General features: G+C 44.7%; 1 protein-coding gene across 1 annotated transcript in view; it reads right to left on the bottom strand.

The window, feature by feature from the left end:
• The window catches only part of LOC124616368 (Down syndrome cell adhesion molecule-like protein Dscam2), a 445,499-nt gene that overhangs the window by 308,769 nt on the left and 118,796 nt on the right, over nucleotides 1-17,934 (bottom strand). Inside the window, exons 7-8 of the mRNA XM_047144679.1 lie at nucleotides 9,727-9,976; nucleotides 2,826-3,122 (exon numbers count right to left, since the gene is read on the bottom strand). Coding sequence (XP_047000635.1) covers nucleotides 2,826-3,122; nucleotides 9,727-9,976 — 547 coding nt within the window. The remainder of the gene's footprint in view (nucleotides 1-2,825; nucleotides 3,123-9,726; nucleotides 9,977-17,934) is intronic.

The following is a 17,934-nucleotide window of genomic DNA, read 5'->3' as shown; positions in this document are numbered from 1 at the left end:
TGCCATCCATAAAAATGAAGTCAGGGCCGAACGGACTCCTGAAAAAACGAACATGCGAAAGGAATACGGTGTCACAATAATACTGACTGGTGAGTACCGTGTTGAAAGATTTGGAGTTCAGTGAGACCATGCAACTTGTGACTTTCACACAATAACACCTGGACCACCAGAACCATCATATTCGGCAATGTACCTAGGTGCCTTTCGTGTACCCACCTCTCGTCATATGAGGGTAAGTCCAGCACGTCGAACTCGATTGTTCGCTTTAGGGAGGCATAACGTTTCAAAGCGTACTGACCTCCAAATCTTTGAACGGTACATTCACCAGTCAACGTTACTGTGACAATGTGCGCCACCTCCATTGTCGTTACCTGAACTTGCCACTATTTAGCAGGAAGAATGGTATAAGATTCCCTCGAAAACCATACGGAAGCTGTATTCATTCATTCCGAGACGACTGGACCCCGTTTCGAAAGCCAACTGTTTTCCTGCTTCTTATTAGGATAGTAAAGTGTTATGTTTTTGATGTTTTTGTTGTTTTCATATTTTTATCTACCCTCTGTAGATTATTTTTATTTGATTCACAAGACATTAAGCAACAAATTTTCAGTTATGAGTTTCAGAATTACTTCGGCCATCTTCAAAATCCATACGTCACAGACGCGTATGGGGAACAAAGCGTCCGCATCTCTCTAAAGTAGACCACGGTAATACTGAGATGTGGTGACCGTGGTGGTCAGGGAGGACGCAACAGTTCATCCTGAGCTCACGCTTTGAGTACTTTATTATTATTGTTATTATTATTACTGCTAGCGTTTAGTGTCACACAGCCCAATAAAGATTGCATAAATTAAAAGAGGATTCTTGCAGTAGTTGCTTCTTATTGGCTCTACTTTGCGTGGCACGTTGCGAAAATACTCAAGAAATTATTTTGTGTTTCATGTGATGAAAAGGCTCTTCAGCGTGAAACATTAGGAACAGAAGTCTCAAAACTCTTACAGCTCCACGTCAACTTAGCTGCCTGACCCCGTGTGAGGGCGGCTTAAGGTACTTTGCAAAGTGCAGTTGTAGACTGACGGAAACAAAATTGCTAACCAAAAAATAATGTAGAGTAATGGAATTTCGGGAATGTATTTGTCTAGGTAACATATTTAAGTGATTAACCTTGCAAGATCACAGGTTAATCCAAGCGTGAGAGAAGTCGTTGCAAATATGAAATGCAGCTACCTTAATAGCCGGTGCAACAGCCAGAATTTTGAAAGTAAGCGTGCAAACGTGCATGCGTTGTGTTGTACAGGTACTGGATGTCATATTATGGCACTGAGTTTCATGACTGTTGCATCTGGTGTGTCAATTCAGAGACGGTTAACGCTGCTTGTGGATGACGCTGGGGCTGTCATCCGATGATGTCCTGTACGCGCTCGATTGGAAACAGATCTGGTGATTGAGTAGCCCGAGGCAACATGTCGACACTTGTAGAGAATGTTGGGTTACAACAGAGATACGTGGGCGAGCGTTGGAAAACATCCCCTGGAAGCTGTTCATGAATGGCAGCGCACCACAACAGGTCGATTCACCAGTATGACGTTCAAACTTGCGTGGGTAACCACGCGAGTGCTTCTGTTGTAATACGAAATTACGAAATCGCAATCAGACCGTAACTCCAGGTGTAAGTTCGGTGTATCTAGCACACAGACAGGTTGGGTGTACGTCGTCAACTGGCCTCCTTGTAACCAGCACACGGCCATCACTAGCACTAAGGAAGAACCAGCTTTCATCAGAAAACACAACAAACCTCCATAGAACCTTCCAATGAGCTCTCGGTTGGCACCATTGAAGTCAAAATTGGCCTGGTTTGAGTTCAGTGGAATGCACATTACAAGGCGTCTGGTTCGGAGCTGTCCTTGATCTTACCGATTTGTAATAGTTTGTTGTGTCACTGAGATGTTAACCGCTGCTGAAATTGCTGCTGCAGATGCAATATGATAAACCAGAGCCATACGCCGTACCCAGTCTTCTGCCTCGTTAGTGCCACGTGCCCGTCCGGAACCCAGTCTTCTTGCGACCGTGTATTCTCGTGATCACCGTTGCCAGCAATCATGCACAGTCGCTACATCTCTGCCAAACGTTTCTGCAATATCGCAAAAAGAATTTTCTGCTTTTTGTAGTACTATTACACGAACTCGTTCAAACTCAGTGAGGTGTTGCCAATGGTAACTTTCTTGACTAACATCAGCTCATCACGTCTAAACTCAAAAGCTCACGACCGTTACAGTGTGTATTTAAGGAAAAACTGATTTTCAACCTCAGTGGCACTACTAGTGCGTCTTACGCGACTAGAGCAGACATCATGTATCAGATGCTGATACAGCCCTACCAACTTTCGTTTATACCGCACAACTCCTTCTTGGTGCTGCGACTTTTTTTCATCAGCGTGGATGTAGATCTTAACGTAGGCAGTTTTCCACGATCACTTTGTTTGCTCGCACTGCGAGGTAATATAGTGCACTACTTAGACTTCTTTGAAGTGGAACATTTCTGTACCTAGTTATGTACCAAGTTCCAGCTGCCTACTGAGACTGTCGGAATCAAATTAAGCAGTATTGTTTTGATGTGCCGTGTAAGTTGCTGTACGCCACAGTTTAGTAGACACATTGTCGCTGTAGCATAGTGCTTTCTCGTCGAGGCCGATGATCCTTTACTTTATGGACACGAACGTGTTGTAGAAAGTCAGCAGGCTACATTTTTAACGGAGCGTCCGGCACCAGCCGCCACACTAATTTAGAAATGAGAGTGAGAAGCAGATGGAGAGAACGCGTACTGACCGTACACGTTGAGCGTGGCAGAGTGCTGGGCGGAGCCGAGGTCGTTGCGTGCGACGCAGGTGTAGAGGCCGCCATGGGCGACGCGCGCGCTCGAGATGTTGAGCTGCGCGACGACGTCGCCCTGGGCGTCGAGCGCGCTGCCCATGACGAGCCCCGCGCGCGGGCTCAGCTCGGCGCCGTCCAGCAGCCAGTGCACGCGCGGCGGCGGGTTGCCCGAGGCCACGCAGCGCAGCGACACGCCGGGCCCCGGCTGCAGCGTCTGCTCGATGAACGTCCACTGCAGCTCCGGCGCCACCGCTGTCCGAACATGCGAGCGGTAGTCACGAAACTTAAACTATCGTCTGGGAAAAATAAGGTTAAATAATTAATTTTTTGATCGTTTCCACGTAATGTCCGCAGCCCAGTTGTACACTGAAACCCCCGCGCGAAATCAGCATAGCACGCCGATGGAGACAGAACAAAATGAAGCGACCCTTTGATAATGTGTAGCACCTTGCAGTAACTCGTTCCCTGCGTTTAAAGGGTAACAACGCTACAACAGTCCACGCTAAGTTGGTGTGCAACAACAATGTCCAATACTACACTACTGGCCAATAAAATTGCTACATCAAGAATAAATAGAGATGATAAACGGGTATTCATTGGACAAATATATTATACCAGAACTGACATGTGATTACATTTTCACGCAATTTGGGCGCATAGATCCTGAGAAATCAGTACCAAGAACAACCACCTCTGGCTGTAATGACGACCTTGATACGCCTGGGCATTGAGTGAAACACAGCTTGGATGGCGTGTACAGGTACAGCTGCCCATGCAGCTTCAACACGATACCACAGTTCATCAAGAGTAGTGACTGGCGTATTGTGACGAGCCAGTTGCTCGGCCACCATTGACCAGACGTTTAGAATTGGTGAGAGATCTGGAGAATGTGCTGGCCAGGGCAGCAGACGAACATTTTCTGTCTCCAGAAAGGCCCGTACAGGACCTGCAATATGGGGTCGTGCATTATCCTGCTGAAATGTAGGGTATGACAGGGATCGAATGATGGGTAGAGCCACGGGTCGTAACACATCTAAAATGTAACGTCCACTGTTCAAAGTGCCGACAATGCGAACTAGAGGTGACCGAGACGTGTAACCAATGGCACACCGTACCATCACGCCAGGTGATACGCCATTATGGGGATGACGAATACATGCTTCCAATGTGCGTTCACCGCAATGTCGCCAAACACGGATGTGATCATCATGATGCTGTAAACAGAACCTGGATTCATCCGAAAAAAAATGACGTTTTGCCATTTGTGCACCCAGATTCGTCGTTGAGTACACCATCGCAGGCGCTCCTGTCTGTGATGCAGCGTCAAGGGAAACCGCAGCCATGGTCTCCGAGCTGATAGTCCATGCTGTTGCAAACGTCGTCGAACTGTTCGTGCAGATGGTTGTTGTCTTGAAAACGTCCCCATCTGTTGACTCAGGGATCGAGACGTGGCTGCACGATCCGTTATAGCCATGCGGATAAGATGTCTGTCATCTCGACTGCTAGTGATACGAGGCCGTTGGGATCCAGCACGGCTTTCCGTATTACCCTCCTGGGCCCACCGAGTCCATATTCTGCTAACAGTAATTGGATCTCGACCAACGCGAGCAGCAATGTCGCGATACGATAAACCGCAATCGCGATAGGCTACAATCCGACCTTTCTCAAAGTCGGAAACGTGATGGTATGCATTTCTCCTTATTACACGAGGCATCACAACAACGTTTCACCAGGCAACGTCGGTCAACTGCTATTTGTGTATGAGAAATCGGTTGGAAACTTTCCTCATGTCAGCACGTTGTAGGTGTCGCCACCGGCTCCAACCTTGTGTGAATGCTCTGAAAAGCTAATCATTTGCATATCACAGCATCTTCTTCCTGTCGGTTACATTTCGCGTCTGTAGCACGTCATTTTCGTGGTGTAGTAATTTTATTGGCCAGTAGTGTACACCTAAAATGACTGGAGACTGAAAAAAAATGGAGCGACCCTTTGATAACGTGGAGCACCTTGCAATAACTCGTTCCCTGCGTTTAAAGGGGAAAAACGCTGCAACAGTCCACGTTAAGTTGGCGAGCAACAACAATCTGCAGCACCACATATAAACTGATTGCCACAGTTTTCGTATCCCAGGCGACCTAATTGAAAAGAATTTGCTCCAGTTAAGCGGTTGGGGATAAATATTGATAGGCAGTCGGGTCTCGTCTTATTATTCTGACCAGTATCAGACAGTGCGAAAGCATAGACTTACGACCCTCCTCGCAGGGAGCCACTGATTTAAATGGATGCTGGGGGAAGTAGCAGAAACCGCGACACAAGTAGGATTTAGGAACCACCACAGAGAATATATTCTGAAATTAGCACACAACAACGTAAACTTAACCGAGGGCAGCCTCCGCTGACAGACACATTCACGGAATGCCAAATAGTATTCACCTAAAGCTACAGAAGTCGAACTGCGAACATTTCAGAGTGAGAATCCTGAACCATGATGAACTAGGTTTCGACAGCAAAAAGGGAGGACGGGGTGGGGAGGGGGGGAGGGGGTGATCTTACCGCAAGGATGGCGCTGCTGCTCACCCACACTATCGTGAAATACTCACGATCGCCAGACGATCGAAACGGTGATCGAAACCGAATCATTATTAGACTGTGGGTGGTCATGATGTCACTATTCGTCACCGAGCAGCGACATACTGATTAAAGAAAGGCAGACGCAAGACGTAACTGTATGAAACATAACACACCGAAGATGTGGCGGACTGAGACATGTCTCTCTGGTCCCACTTCTCCTGCCAAGGGACGACGCGTCTACTCCTTTTTCCCAAATAAACGAGAACGCGTAAGTCTAAAATACATTGACTCCACAAGAGGAATGACCCAATTCCTGACTGGGCATAACCCATATACTGCCCATCTTCATCGTGTAGGTCTAAAAGAAGCTGACACTTGTGTATGTGGTAAATACGGCGCCGCTGAACATGTAGTTCTCCACTGCGACAACATTAACACACCTAAGACCGAAAGTAGAATTACAAGACCTAGGAAACGCAATAAGAGATCGGAACAAATGGCACATTCTGAGCATACTAGCAGATGACGTATCTCAAACCCTTAATGAAGCTTACAGACCAAATAGACCATACTTAATAACTCTACAAAACCCAACACAAGCACGATAACAAAACACTTGGCACGAAATAAACACAGACACTGACGCTGAATCGGATGAAACAACAGGTACCGAAAATGAACGTGGCATTAAAACAGTAATCCATACGAGTTCAAAAGACCAATGTGATAACAGAACCTAACAATAGAAAAAAATAAAACAATAGAACAAAAAAACTGTGTAATTAACATTAGATTAGGATTAATTCATAACTTTGTTAACTGGTCGGCACCTGACACTAATGTGTCTACGGGTGACGAAAGTAGTTCCGGTGCCACCCTGCTGGTTGGTCAAGTGGCTAACTGTCCCTGCTGAGTCATAGACCTGGCCGCTGCCTTTTTGCCCCAGAAGTTTCCTAACCTGGTGCAGTTTCGAGCATTGGGACGGCGGTGTACTCTGTATTCGCGAGCGCCTATAGACGAAGGAGACGGTCTGACAACTTTAATCTTTCAGTGGCCGCCGCTATTTTGAATACTTTATTAATTCTTCTCAAATTGAGGGCAGCCGAGATCTCTTCACAGATTTCGGTTTCTCTGTACTTAGGGAATTATTATTACAAGGTTTCATTCGTTTCTGTAATTATTTAGTTGCTTTAATTCGCTCCTCAATCTTTAGATACTTAGAAATAAAATAGTCGAGTTTGGGACGGACAAGGGACCAGTACAAACAGAGGATGGTGGTTCGATCGGCACCCCAGAAAGTACCATTGAGGACACGTAGGACACTGAGGGACCGCTTACAGCGGGCTGCCAGGTAATATACATGGGAGGACCAAGAGAGTTTCCTATCGAACAGGAGCCCCAGGAATTTCGTAGTGTCAACGAACGCAAGGGCAACAGGCCCAAGTTGGAGAGATGGTGGGAGAAACCATTTGCCCCGCCAGAAATTAATACAGACGGCTTTGTCAGGGGAAAAGCGAAAGCCATTGTCGAATTCATTGTCGAATTCACAACCTCAGAGCCGAATTTGAGGTCACATGTCTGCATGGCCATGTCCTGCATGCAGCGATGGGTAACAAGAACAAAACTATAGGTGCCAGACTGGAGAACACAGGGTTTGCGGCTAGCCAGTAACTTGCGAACTACTGGGTAAGGCACTTTTTCCTTTACCCGAATCTCTTCAACAGCACGCTCATCTAGATACACGGGACAATCCCGAGAGGAGGCGGCATGGCCGCCATTGCGTTTGATACAGCGGGGACAAGGAGGCGGACATTCGTCCTTGTGTGCATCCCTGCCACAGGTTACGCATTTGGCTAGTGTCGGCAAGATATTTGAATGTGGTTGAAACGATGACACTGGTAGCAGCGCATCGGATTCGGAATGTATGGCCGGACTGTGATAATTTCATAGCCTGCTTTGATCTTGGACGGCAGCACCACCTTATCAAAGGTGAGGAAAAGAGTGCGGGTGGGAACCAAGGAGAAATCGACCTTTTTCATTACATGGTGGACGGCGGATGACACTCTGATCATAGAGGTAAGACTGTATTTCAGCGTCAGTTAGACTGTCAAGCAGCCTGGTGTAAATTACACCACGGGAAGAATTCAAAGTTCAATGTGTCTCGACACGAACAGCGTAGCTGTGGAGAAGTGAGGTAGCAAGCAGTTGTTGTGTTTGAGGATCAGAAGCCGTTTCCAAAAGCAAAGCGCCATCCCGTAACGAGAGCAGGATTTCACAGGGCCAGCAATTGCATCAACACCTTTTTGGGTAGTAAACGGATTGACTATGGCGAATGACTAGCCGTCTTCAGTACTTGAGACCGCAAGGAAGGGCGGTGCAGTGTGAAAGGTCTTCGAATCAGTAGCGTCATTACGTTTACGTTTCCTAGACGTCGATGGGGAGGATTATTGACTCATTGCCAGCGTCTCTGATGGCGCGCTCCTTAACTGGGGGCCCCCTTCACAAGGGGGCGCACCCATCTTAGGTGATTGTTCACACCTCAGGTTACACACCCCGAACACCTGACGGAGGGACCAATCGGCAATTTGGGAAGGTTACATCTCAGGCAATCACCCCACCTGGGCCTGGCCTGTACCAGGGGGTACCTGGGAACCCTACCTGTCGACCCGGGGCCGGGAATTATGCGTTACTCAGTCACCTGTTAAGCGTCAGATGTGTGGGCCAGACTTCAGGAGCGCCCAGGGAGGAACAAGAAGAAAAAAAAAAGATCCTCAAACGCCAAAGCGGAAGAACGAGAGGATAAGGGAAACAAAGAAAGGAAAAGGGAGACATAAACAAAGGTGAGACTGTTAGCATGTCAGCGACAATGTGCAGAACATTCCCAATAACACCCCAGACATGTTCCCCAAGGGAAGAGAATAAGAATATCAAGGGGATAGACATGCAGCACGGAAGGGAAAAAGTGCTGCAAAGGCTGGGGCTCCGTGGTAACCAAGCACGAAACTGCCAAAGAGTGGCGAGCCCCTGGAGGAATCCCTAGTGGTGTGGGCAGGGGTTATGTTGACCACACGAACACATTTTTGTGAGACTGGACAGGTGAATCGGTAAGATTTAACTGCTGTCAGGTTCCGTGAGAAGATCTTGCGATCTCGTATGCAGTTTTTGCGAGGTGCTGTGGGCCAGACTTCGTACTGATGTACGATAATGCTCGACCTCATAGAGCACGGGTGGTTGTTTTTTTGGAAATCGAAGACATTGCACATATGGCGTGGCCTGATGGCTCTCCCGATTTGAATCCCATAGATCACGTTTGGGATGCATTAGGGAAACGGGTTGCATTACGTCAGCATCCACAAACCACTCTCCAAGACTTGCGAGCAGCTCTGTAGGAACAATGAGCGTTATTGCCTCAACACGAGATTGATGACATCATTCATAGCATGTCCCGTCGTTGTCAGGCCTGTATTGATGTCAGAAGTGGTCACACCCCATACTAAACACATTAACCAGTTGTCAGAATGTGTGTGCAAATCAGTTATACACATTGCAGTTGACTATGTTCTGTATTCTTTACATTGTTCCTACTTCACTGTCACCTGTTTATACTGTTTTACGGCAAGATAAAAGCAACCTCGCAATATTTCCGTTTGTTGCTTTAGTTTTGGACACCAGTTTTGTAATCTTGCTTTTTTTTTGTCTAATCCAAACCCAATCCCACCTTGCAAGAAGTGTCCTATCCTCCTTCACCCATTCCTTAGCATCAGCACAACCAGGAACTATCCCACTACTCTAACAATGGCAATACTCTTCAAGAGCATCATTTCAGTCAGGCTTTCAGTTTTGTGTGAGTTCTTTATTAGGCATGAGGATGTGGTGACTAGAAGTCAATATCGCAATAATAATTTGAAATTTATCTACTCCAACCCACTCCCCAACAACAGATCTCCACACATACAGCACCTTATTTTTCTATTCCACTGTCCCAACCAAACAAGTTCTTAACCGGATCATCAAGCACCAGAGGAGAATGCAAAGTGGAACCCCGAAAGTCATAAAATCAACACCCCCAGCAGGATTACCAGGCCATCGCAACATTTCTTCATCATATCAAAATCAACAGTTTTAATATACAACTTTGTTGTATAGTATACAGAACCTATGTAGCTGAAGAGCAGGTACTCAGCTACTGCCAGAGTGCAACGACACAGACACGAAAAAAAGAAAAAGAAGAAAAAGAAAACGGAAAACACAAGCTCCGCTGTGACACGAGAGGGAAGAGGGGTACCTCCGAGGGTGAGCTCGGCGCTGCCCTGCGCGCTCTCGTCGCCGGAGCGCGCGACGCACTGGTACATGCCGCGATCGTGTTTGCCCACGGACTCGATGACCAGCACCTCCCCTCCGTGTAGCACGTTGACGCCGGCGCCCTCCGCCAGCGGGCGACCGTCCTTGAGCCAAGCCACGTGCAGGCCGCTGCCGTCGCCGCCGCCGCCGCGCACGGAGCAATTGAAGGAGGCTCGAGCGCCAGCGTCCACCACCTGCGGGCATACAAAATCAGGAAGCTGCCCTTTCCGGTGCTACAAACGAAAATGCAATGTATATTGTTGCTGTGGTCTTCATTCCGAAGACCGATTTGATGCAGCTCTGCATGCTACTCTATCCTGTGCAAGCCTCTTCGTCTCCGGAAACCTGTTGCAACCTACATCATTCTGAATGTGCTTAATCTCTTGGTCTCTCTCTACGATTTTCAACCTCCCCCCTCCCCCCCCCCCCCCACACACACGTCTCTCCAATACTAATTGGTTATCCCTTGATGTGTCAGAATAAGTCCTATCAACTGAACCCTTCTTTTAGTCAAGTTGTGCCACACATTTCTTGTCTCCCCAATTCTATTCATCACCTCCTCATTAGTTACGTGATAAACTCATCTAATCGTCAGCATTCTTCTGTAGAATCACTTTCAAAAGCTTCTATTCTCTTCTTTTCTAAACTGTTTGTCGTCCATGTTTCACTTAGATACATACCTCTTAAGTCTATATTCGATGTTCACAAATTTCTCTTCTTCAGATTCGCTTTTGCTACGGTCGCAGGTTCGAATCCTGCCTCCGGCATGGATGTGTGTGATGTCCTTAGAGTAGCTAGGTTTAAGTAGTTCTATGTCTAGGGCACTGATGACCTCAGACGTCAAGTCCCATAGTGCTTAGAGCCATTTGAACCAATTGAACCAGAAACGCCATTCTTGCCATTGCCAGGCTACATTTTATACCATCTCTGCTTCGGCTATCATTAGTTATTTTGCTGCCCAAATAGCAAAACTAAACTATTACTTTGTCTCGTTTCCTAATCTAAATACCTCAGCATCGCCTGATTTAATTGGACTACATTCCCTTATCCTTGTTTTGCATTTGTTGATGTTCATTTTACATCCTGCTTTAAGACGCTATACATTTCGTTCAGCTGCACTTCCAATTCATTTGCTGTCTCTAACGGAATTACAATCTCATCTGCAAACCTCAAAGTTTTTAATTTCCTCTCTCGGAACGCATATCACACTCATTTATTGCTGTTTTTCATGGAACAGCGAGCCAGCTAACATTTGACAAGGACAAATATGGAATGATCGTGGGAGGACGAAAGAACGGTATTTGTAGTTACGTTGTTGCAGTCTTTAGTCAGGCTGGTTTCATACAGCTCTCAGCGTCAGTCTGTCCTGTGCAAGTCTCGCCATCTCTGAATAGCTACTGTTGATTACTGTCTTCATGTTGTTGTTGTTGTCTTCAGTCCAGACTCTGGTTTGATGCAGCTCTCCATGCTACTCTATGCTGTGCAAGCTTCTTCATCTCCCAGTACCTACTGCAACCTACATCCTTCTGAATCTGCTTAGTGTATTCATCTCTTAGTCTCCCTATACGAATTTTACCCCCCACGCTGCCCTCCAATACTAAACTGGTGATCCCTAGATGCCTCAGAACATGTCCTACCAACCGATCCCATCTTATCGTCAAAATGTGCCACAAATTTCTCTTCTCCCCAATTCTATTCAATACCTCCTCATTAGTTACGTGATCTATCCAACTAATCTTCAGCATCCTTTTGTAGCACCACATTTCGAAAGTTTCTATTCTCTTCTTGTCTAAACTACTTATCGCCCATGTTTCACTTCCATACTGTCTTCATATTTACTACAATTCCCCCCTCTCCTTTCCTCTGTTACCAGACTGGCTATTCCTTGATGTCTCTGACCCCTCTTTTAGACAAGTTGTACCATAAAGTCCATTTCTTCCCCAAATCAGTTCAGTAGCGCCTCATTAGTTATTCGATGTACCCATCTAATCTTCAGCATTCTAAGGTAGCACCACATTTTAAAAACTACCTTCTTGTCTGAACTTATCGCCCACGTCCCGCATGTCATTTCCGTACGAGGCTATGCTCCAGACAAATATCTCCACAAAAACTTCCTAGCTCTTTAGATTTGTACTAGATGTTGACAAGTTCCTGTTTTCCGAAAATGGTGTTCGTGCTATAGCCAGTATCCTTGGGCTATCGTCGGTTACGTTGCTGCCCAAATAGCGAAACTCATCTATCATTTCCTTATATAATTTGACTACATTCCATTATCCTTCTTTTACTTTTGTTAATGTTCGTGTTATAACTTCTTTTCAAAGCACTTTCCGTTTCGTTCAACTGCTCTCTAAATAGTTTGCCGTGTCTGACAGAATTACAGTATCTTCGGCAAATCTTAGCTTTTATTTCTTCTGCTTGAACTTTAATTCCTTCTCTGAATTTCTCCAACGTTTCGCGAGTACTCCGTTCTTAGTGTACACATTGGGTAACATCGGGGATATGCTACAAATCCGTCTCACTCCCTTCTCAACTATTACTTCCCTATCATGACCTTCGACCCTTATAACTGCAATCAGGTTTCAATACCATATGTATATAACCTTTCGCTCCCTGTATTTTATTCCTGCCACCTTCAGTATTTCAAACTGTCTAGTCCAGTCAACATTGTCAAAGGCTTTCACTCAATGTACAGTGGCTATAAATGTACATTTACCTTTCTTCAGTCTACCTTCTAGGGTGGGTATTACCTCGCGTATTCCACCGAAACCCTAACAGATCTTTCCCGAGGTTGATTTCCACCAGTTTTTCCATTCTTCTATAAATAATTCGCATTAGTATTCCGCAAGCAAGACTTATTGAACCAGAGGTTCGGTAAATTTTTGAGACCATTACCCCTGAGCGAGATCCTATAGAAACCAAAACCGTCAACTTAGTTTCGTATGTAAGTAAACTTTAGATTGGAAAAAAAGTTGTTTTAACCGTACTATTTATAAAAAACAATACATACGGTTTCATTAACGTCCAACAAATAAAACACAAATTTTGATAGGTGTTACGTTAAACCAGATACAATAAAAGGCATAACGTGGTTGGTAATGCTTATTTCTAAACAGTTTTTATTTTATTCAGTTTGTTCCGACCATGGTACATCACAAAATGTGTTCCAAATTAAGTCAGGTCCTTGGTTTTGTTTTCGTTGTCACTACAGTCCACTTTCATACCTGTAAGTTGGGACTAATGGAATCCGTATTCATAAAGTTTTTTGATATAGTGGATAGTCGCCACCAATCTCCAAAAAAAGTGTCACGAAAATTTAGTATTCTTAGTCAAAAATATAACGCAACGGAAGTTATGTCTATTTGCAGCTGAATTAATGTAATATATGTTTTTCCATGCACATTTCGCTACAATTTATTATGAAACACCCTCAGAAGCCTGTAGAATACGCATATTTACCTGCTGCTCATGCCATTTATTTAGCTGCACATGGACGTAATTTCAAGATCATGAATTTAGTATTACTATACTTTGTTCATCGTAAGTTCAACACGGTTGTCAACGTTGCGCTGTGTATTTTTAGCGAAGAAAAGAGAAGAGCTGAACAGGCTACCAGCACTGTTTTTATGTCCAAGAAAAGAGAGACAGAGATAATAAAAGTTTACGCTATAGTATTTTGAAGTCTAGTATGCGTTGGGCAAAAAATGGTTCAAATGGCTCTAAGCACTATGGGACTTAACATCTGAGGTCATTAGTACCGTAGACTTAGAACTACTTAAAGCTAACTAACGTAAGGACATCACACACATCCATGCCAGAGGCAGGATTGGAACTTGAGACCGTAGCAGCCGCGTGGTTCCGGAATGAAGCGCCTAGAATCGCTAGACCACAGCGGCCGGTTGGGCACAAGACTGTGCCTCACCGTCGCAGAGCTGCGTCTGAAATGAGTCCTCGACATTGTGTCTTGGGTCCGTGACGTAGCATCTTGATTCTGGTGCTTGCGGAACAGTAATTCGCAGACGTTTTGAGTCCTACCCGAAATGAGATTCTGTGACTTGTTGCGGAAAATTGTCTGTGCGGTCACGAGGCAGCGACAAGTAAAAATCGTAGAGCAACGCCGTGCAGAATACAGCGTGACGTGTCACAACATCCCACATATTTCATAAATGGGTTTCTATTCGCAGATACGGTGACCCGGTCACTGCCTGTATTCGCGTTGCATCTGCAAAATTGGTCGACGTCATTCGTGGTTCAGATGCAACAGATGTTCAAAGTCTTCGAATGACATTCGATAAAAATTTTCGAACTGCCTATTCTTGTCAGCAAGCTGTTCACTGAAAGTTTTGTTTCCGCCGTACAAAAAATGGTTCAAATGGCTCTGAGCACTATGGGACTTAACATCTGTGGTCATCAGTCCCCTAGAAATTAGAACTACTTAAACCTAACTAACCTAAGAACATCACACACATCCATGCCCGAGGCAGGATTCGAACCTGCGACCGTAGCAGTCGCGCGGTTCCGGACTGAGCGCCTAGAACCGCTAGACCACCGCGGCCGGCCTCCGCCGTACATTGCCCTGCTTTTTAAAGCTGGTGTTGCCCACTGAAGAGTGCTTTTTCCTCTTTTTAAATGACTCGCTCCAGCTGCGATCTTGTAATGCACACAGACTGGGGCAGAACCACCACGCACGGCGCTTCACAGCTTTGCGAACTTCTGCTCGTTGCGTCGCAACCCTGTCCGAACTGAACGCGTGCGTACACTTCGTATCCTTTGATGCGTCTGTCGGTTGAGTAGGACAGAATTAGATATCGGTTTGCGGTATTTTTTTGTGGTGGAAGGCGTGGGTGGAGGAACAGAGGAGAAATGATCTCCCATTCCTCTAGCTGGCCTTGGTAAACAGGAAGTGTCAAAGGAGAGGTAAATATTGCAACATCTTACGTAAATTCATTGCACTTTCGTCAATTTTCAAGACATTTACCACCATACGGTGGCTTGCGGAGTGTATGTTTGTAGATGTAGACGTCCAGACAACGAGTTGAACGTATTCAGCGAGACGCTTTTAATGTGGATGCACCAGAACTACCCACATATTATTTGGTTCGTCAAATTGAAATTATCATAAGACTGGTAAAAGCGCAATGAAGTTAATAGTAAACTTGATTAAATTGGTTCTGGGGAAACACACGAATCACTATGTAAAATACTCAAAATACAAAAATTATTAAATTTATAAAATAACTAGTGTTCCGGTGGTGTAATGGGCATAAGACGCAGTATGCTGAAATTTCGATTGGTTTACTACTGCAAATGTTTTATATAATGAATTGATAATACTACCAAAAGAATTTTTGATGAAGTCATCCCACCCAATGAAACCTGAGTATTTATGTTGATGTGGAAATCGACGAAACTGCAATGAATTTGTGAAGATTGTCAAAATATTGACCTTTCCCCTGACACTTCCTGTTTACCATGGCCAGCGAGAGTAGGGGAGGAAAACTCTACTCTGCTCCTCTCCCTCCCTCCTCCGCTGTTAGAAGAAAAGTCGCAAACCAATCTTGAATTCTTACCTTTAAAACCGACAGACGTGTCAGTTTTAAGCAAGCAGCAAGTAAGGGATATTCACCAGCAGCAAGTGTACCCAGGATGATGAAATCTCTGAAATATTTCATCATTCACCACGAAACTAATACTCTTACAGTTTACTACTCATCTCTGTAACCATGCATTGTATTTATGGCGGATCCAGCATCAAACGATTGATTTAATGAATCCTACTTCATGAGAGAAAAATACAGCAGCTTTACGTGTTGTAATGATCGTGTTTGACAAAAAATTACTTTATAGAGAAGTTATTATTCAAAGTAACTGTGACAATGACTTCTTTATAAAGCAATTTTTTATCTTTTTAAATATTAATATTGTCAACTTGTATAACAGATATTTACGAAGTCAGGTATGTTGTAGAGCATGGCAACGGGCACTGCGCTCTAAAGGGAATCCCCATAACAGCAAGTTCCAACGCGCCGGCTGGCAGGTTTTCCAGTTAAGCAGCTCACAGAACCCTCTGGCGTTCGGTCTCCCTTCCACGATTCATCGCGTGCGTGCGTGACGGGATTAGCGGTCTTTAAGAATCCCTGTTCCCTCCTGCAGCGGGAAGGTAATTCCACACGTCCCGAGCATGTGACGCTAAGACGGCAGGGCTCTTCACATTCTAGGGTTTCTTTTAATGGTAATTTGCGTTCCAGAATACCCACAAGTTCTACAAAACCGTCCACCTGGCGTAAAATTGTTATCCGAAAGTAAAAAGCCCTTTCAGTTTCTACGAATGATTTCATGTAGTGCTGCCCCCTACACCAAACTTACTAAGATGGTGACATTAAGGAAGCAGGACTGTGAATAAATGGGAACTCTTCTAACATGCGGTCAATAGAGTTCCACACATTTTAGACGAACATTCGTTAAAAGAACATAGTTTTGACTGACGACATACATTTTTTCTTCGCTTTTAGTTATTCTACATTTCGGAAGCAATTTTAGATGAGGTACACAAAGCCATTCGATATATGAAGGAAAGAAAGTCGCTTGGGATAACATCATTTCAGTACCAATGATTAAAGGTGGAGGCAAAGTAAAGAAATAGGAATTTGGAATTTATTTACGTAATGTTTGCCAAAGAAGGAAATTCCGCAAAAGTGACAAAACTGTTATTGCTGCAATTAGCATAACAATACTATGAGACGAAGCGGCCATTCGGATCACTTTAATAACTTGTTTGATATCTTGATCACACATTTTATTATTTCCAAAATCACCTTACGCGTTTCGACATTCCGTCATTTTCAAAGGCTATAAAATACAACAAAAAACTAGTATCGAGAGATACGAACAACAACTTTGTGTTCTGCCTTACGGCACGTTTTGTCATGGGGGACCTCTCTGAGGTCCCCCGCATGAGCGTCTAGGGAAGTGATTCCAGTGGTGGTTTTCCGTTGCCTTCCACTGATGATGATGAAATGATAATGAGCACAACACAACACCCAGTCCCTGAGCGGAGAAAATCTCCTACCCAGCCAGGAATCGAAGCCGGGCCCCTTGGCGTGACAGACCGCCGCGCTGACCACTCAGATATCGTGCCGGACAAAACGAATGAAAATATGTTACATTTCACCATTTATTAGAGACATAGTATAATGGGTAGAATATGGCTTTCTAGCTCACCGGTGATACGTCAATCACGTAAAAGTGTTCATTAGATACATTGTATATCCTTAACATTCTCAATTACGAGACAAAGTGCAAACTACTACCAAGGAACAAATTGGAAGTCGACTGGACTAAACCGCTAGGCGGCGCCGGATACGTGCTACACGCTGCATTTGTTTTCTGCTGAGTTTTCATTGTTACATCGTATAAAACTACTTCATCAGTAAAGAATTCTTGGAAAACAGTTTAAAACGTTTTATAAAAGTATTTTTTAAAATAACAATGTGCCGCAACTCTTTTGAGTGGTCGAAAACAATACAGTGGAGGAGCACGCTGCATCGTTCTAGGGTACGTGAGCTCAGCATTCTGTTAACAAAGACCAGGAAGACCGCGTGAAATGATGCTGCTCCACGATAACGCCCACCCTCATTCTGCTAGACTGACAAAAGACACTATAAGGAGTTGGACTGGCAAGTCATTCCGCACCCACCTTTTTCACCTGATCTTGCCCCCTCAGAGTCGGCAGACTGTTGTAAATAATAAAGGAGGATATATTATTGATGACTAAAATCTGTATGTGTATCTGTTGTGTTTATTTAATTTATGGAAAAACACTAAAAACTTATGCACCAACCCAATAGGACAGTATCGTGCAGTTTCATGTAGTGTCGTGCAGTCTAAATGAGCATATCTTCAGTTCAACCTCGCAAGTTTTCAAACTTGAATTTTTTGTTTATTGCAGTTAAGCTTTCGAATGGCTGCATTATGAACTCTATCATTTCCTATGTAGCTATATTCTATTTTGCATATTCTAGTCCATATCTGACCCATGGTTTTTTTCGCTCTACCGCTACTTCCAATACCAAGTTCCTACAGTTGGATGCCATAGATTTCTTTCCTTACCTATTCCTTTTAGTATGTCTTTATTTAGTACTTTATCGGTCCGATT

This window comes from Schistocerca americana, chromosome 5, assembly GCF_021461395.2.
Source record: "Schistocerca americana isolate TAMUIC-IGC-003095 chromosome 5, iqSchAmer2.1, whole genome shotgun sequence".
Classification (NCBI taxonomy): Eukaryota; Metazoa; Arthropoda; class Insecta; order Orthoptera; family Acrididae; genus Schistocerca; species Schistocerca americana.
The sequence above is the reverse complement of the archived record's forward strand: the minus strand, read 5'-3'. Positions and strand labels throughout refer to the sequence as shown.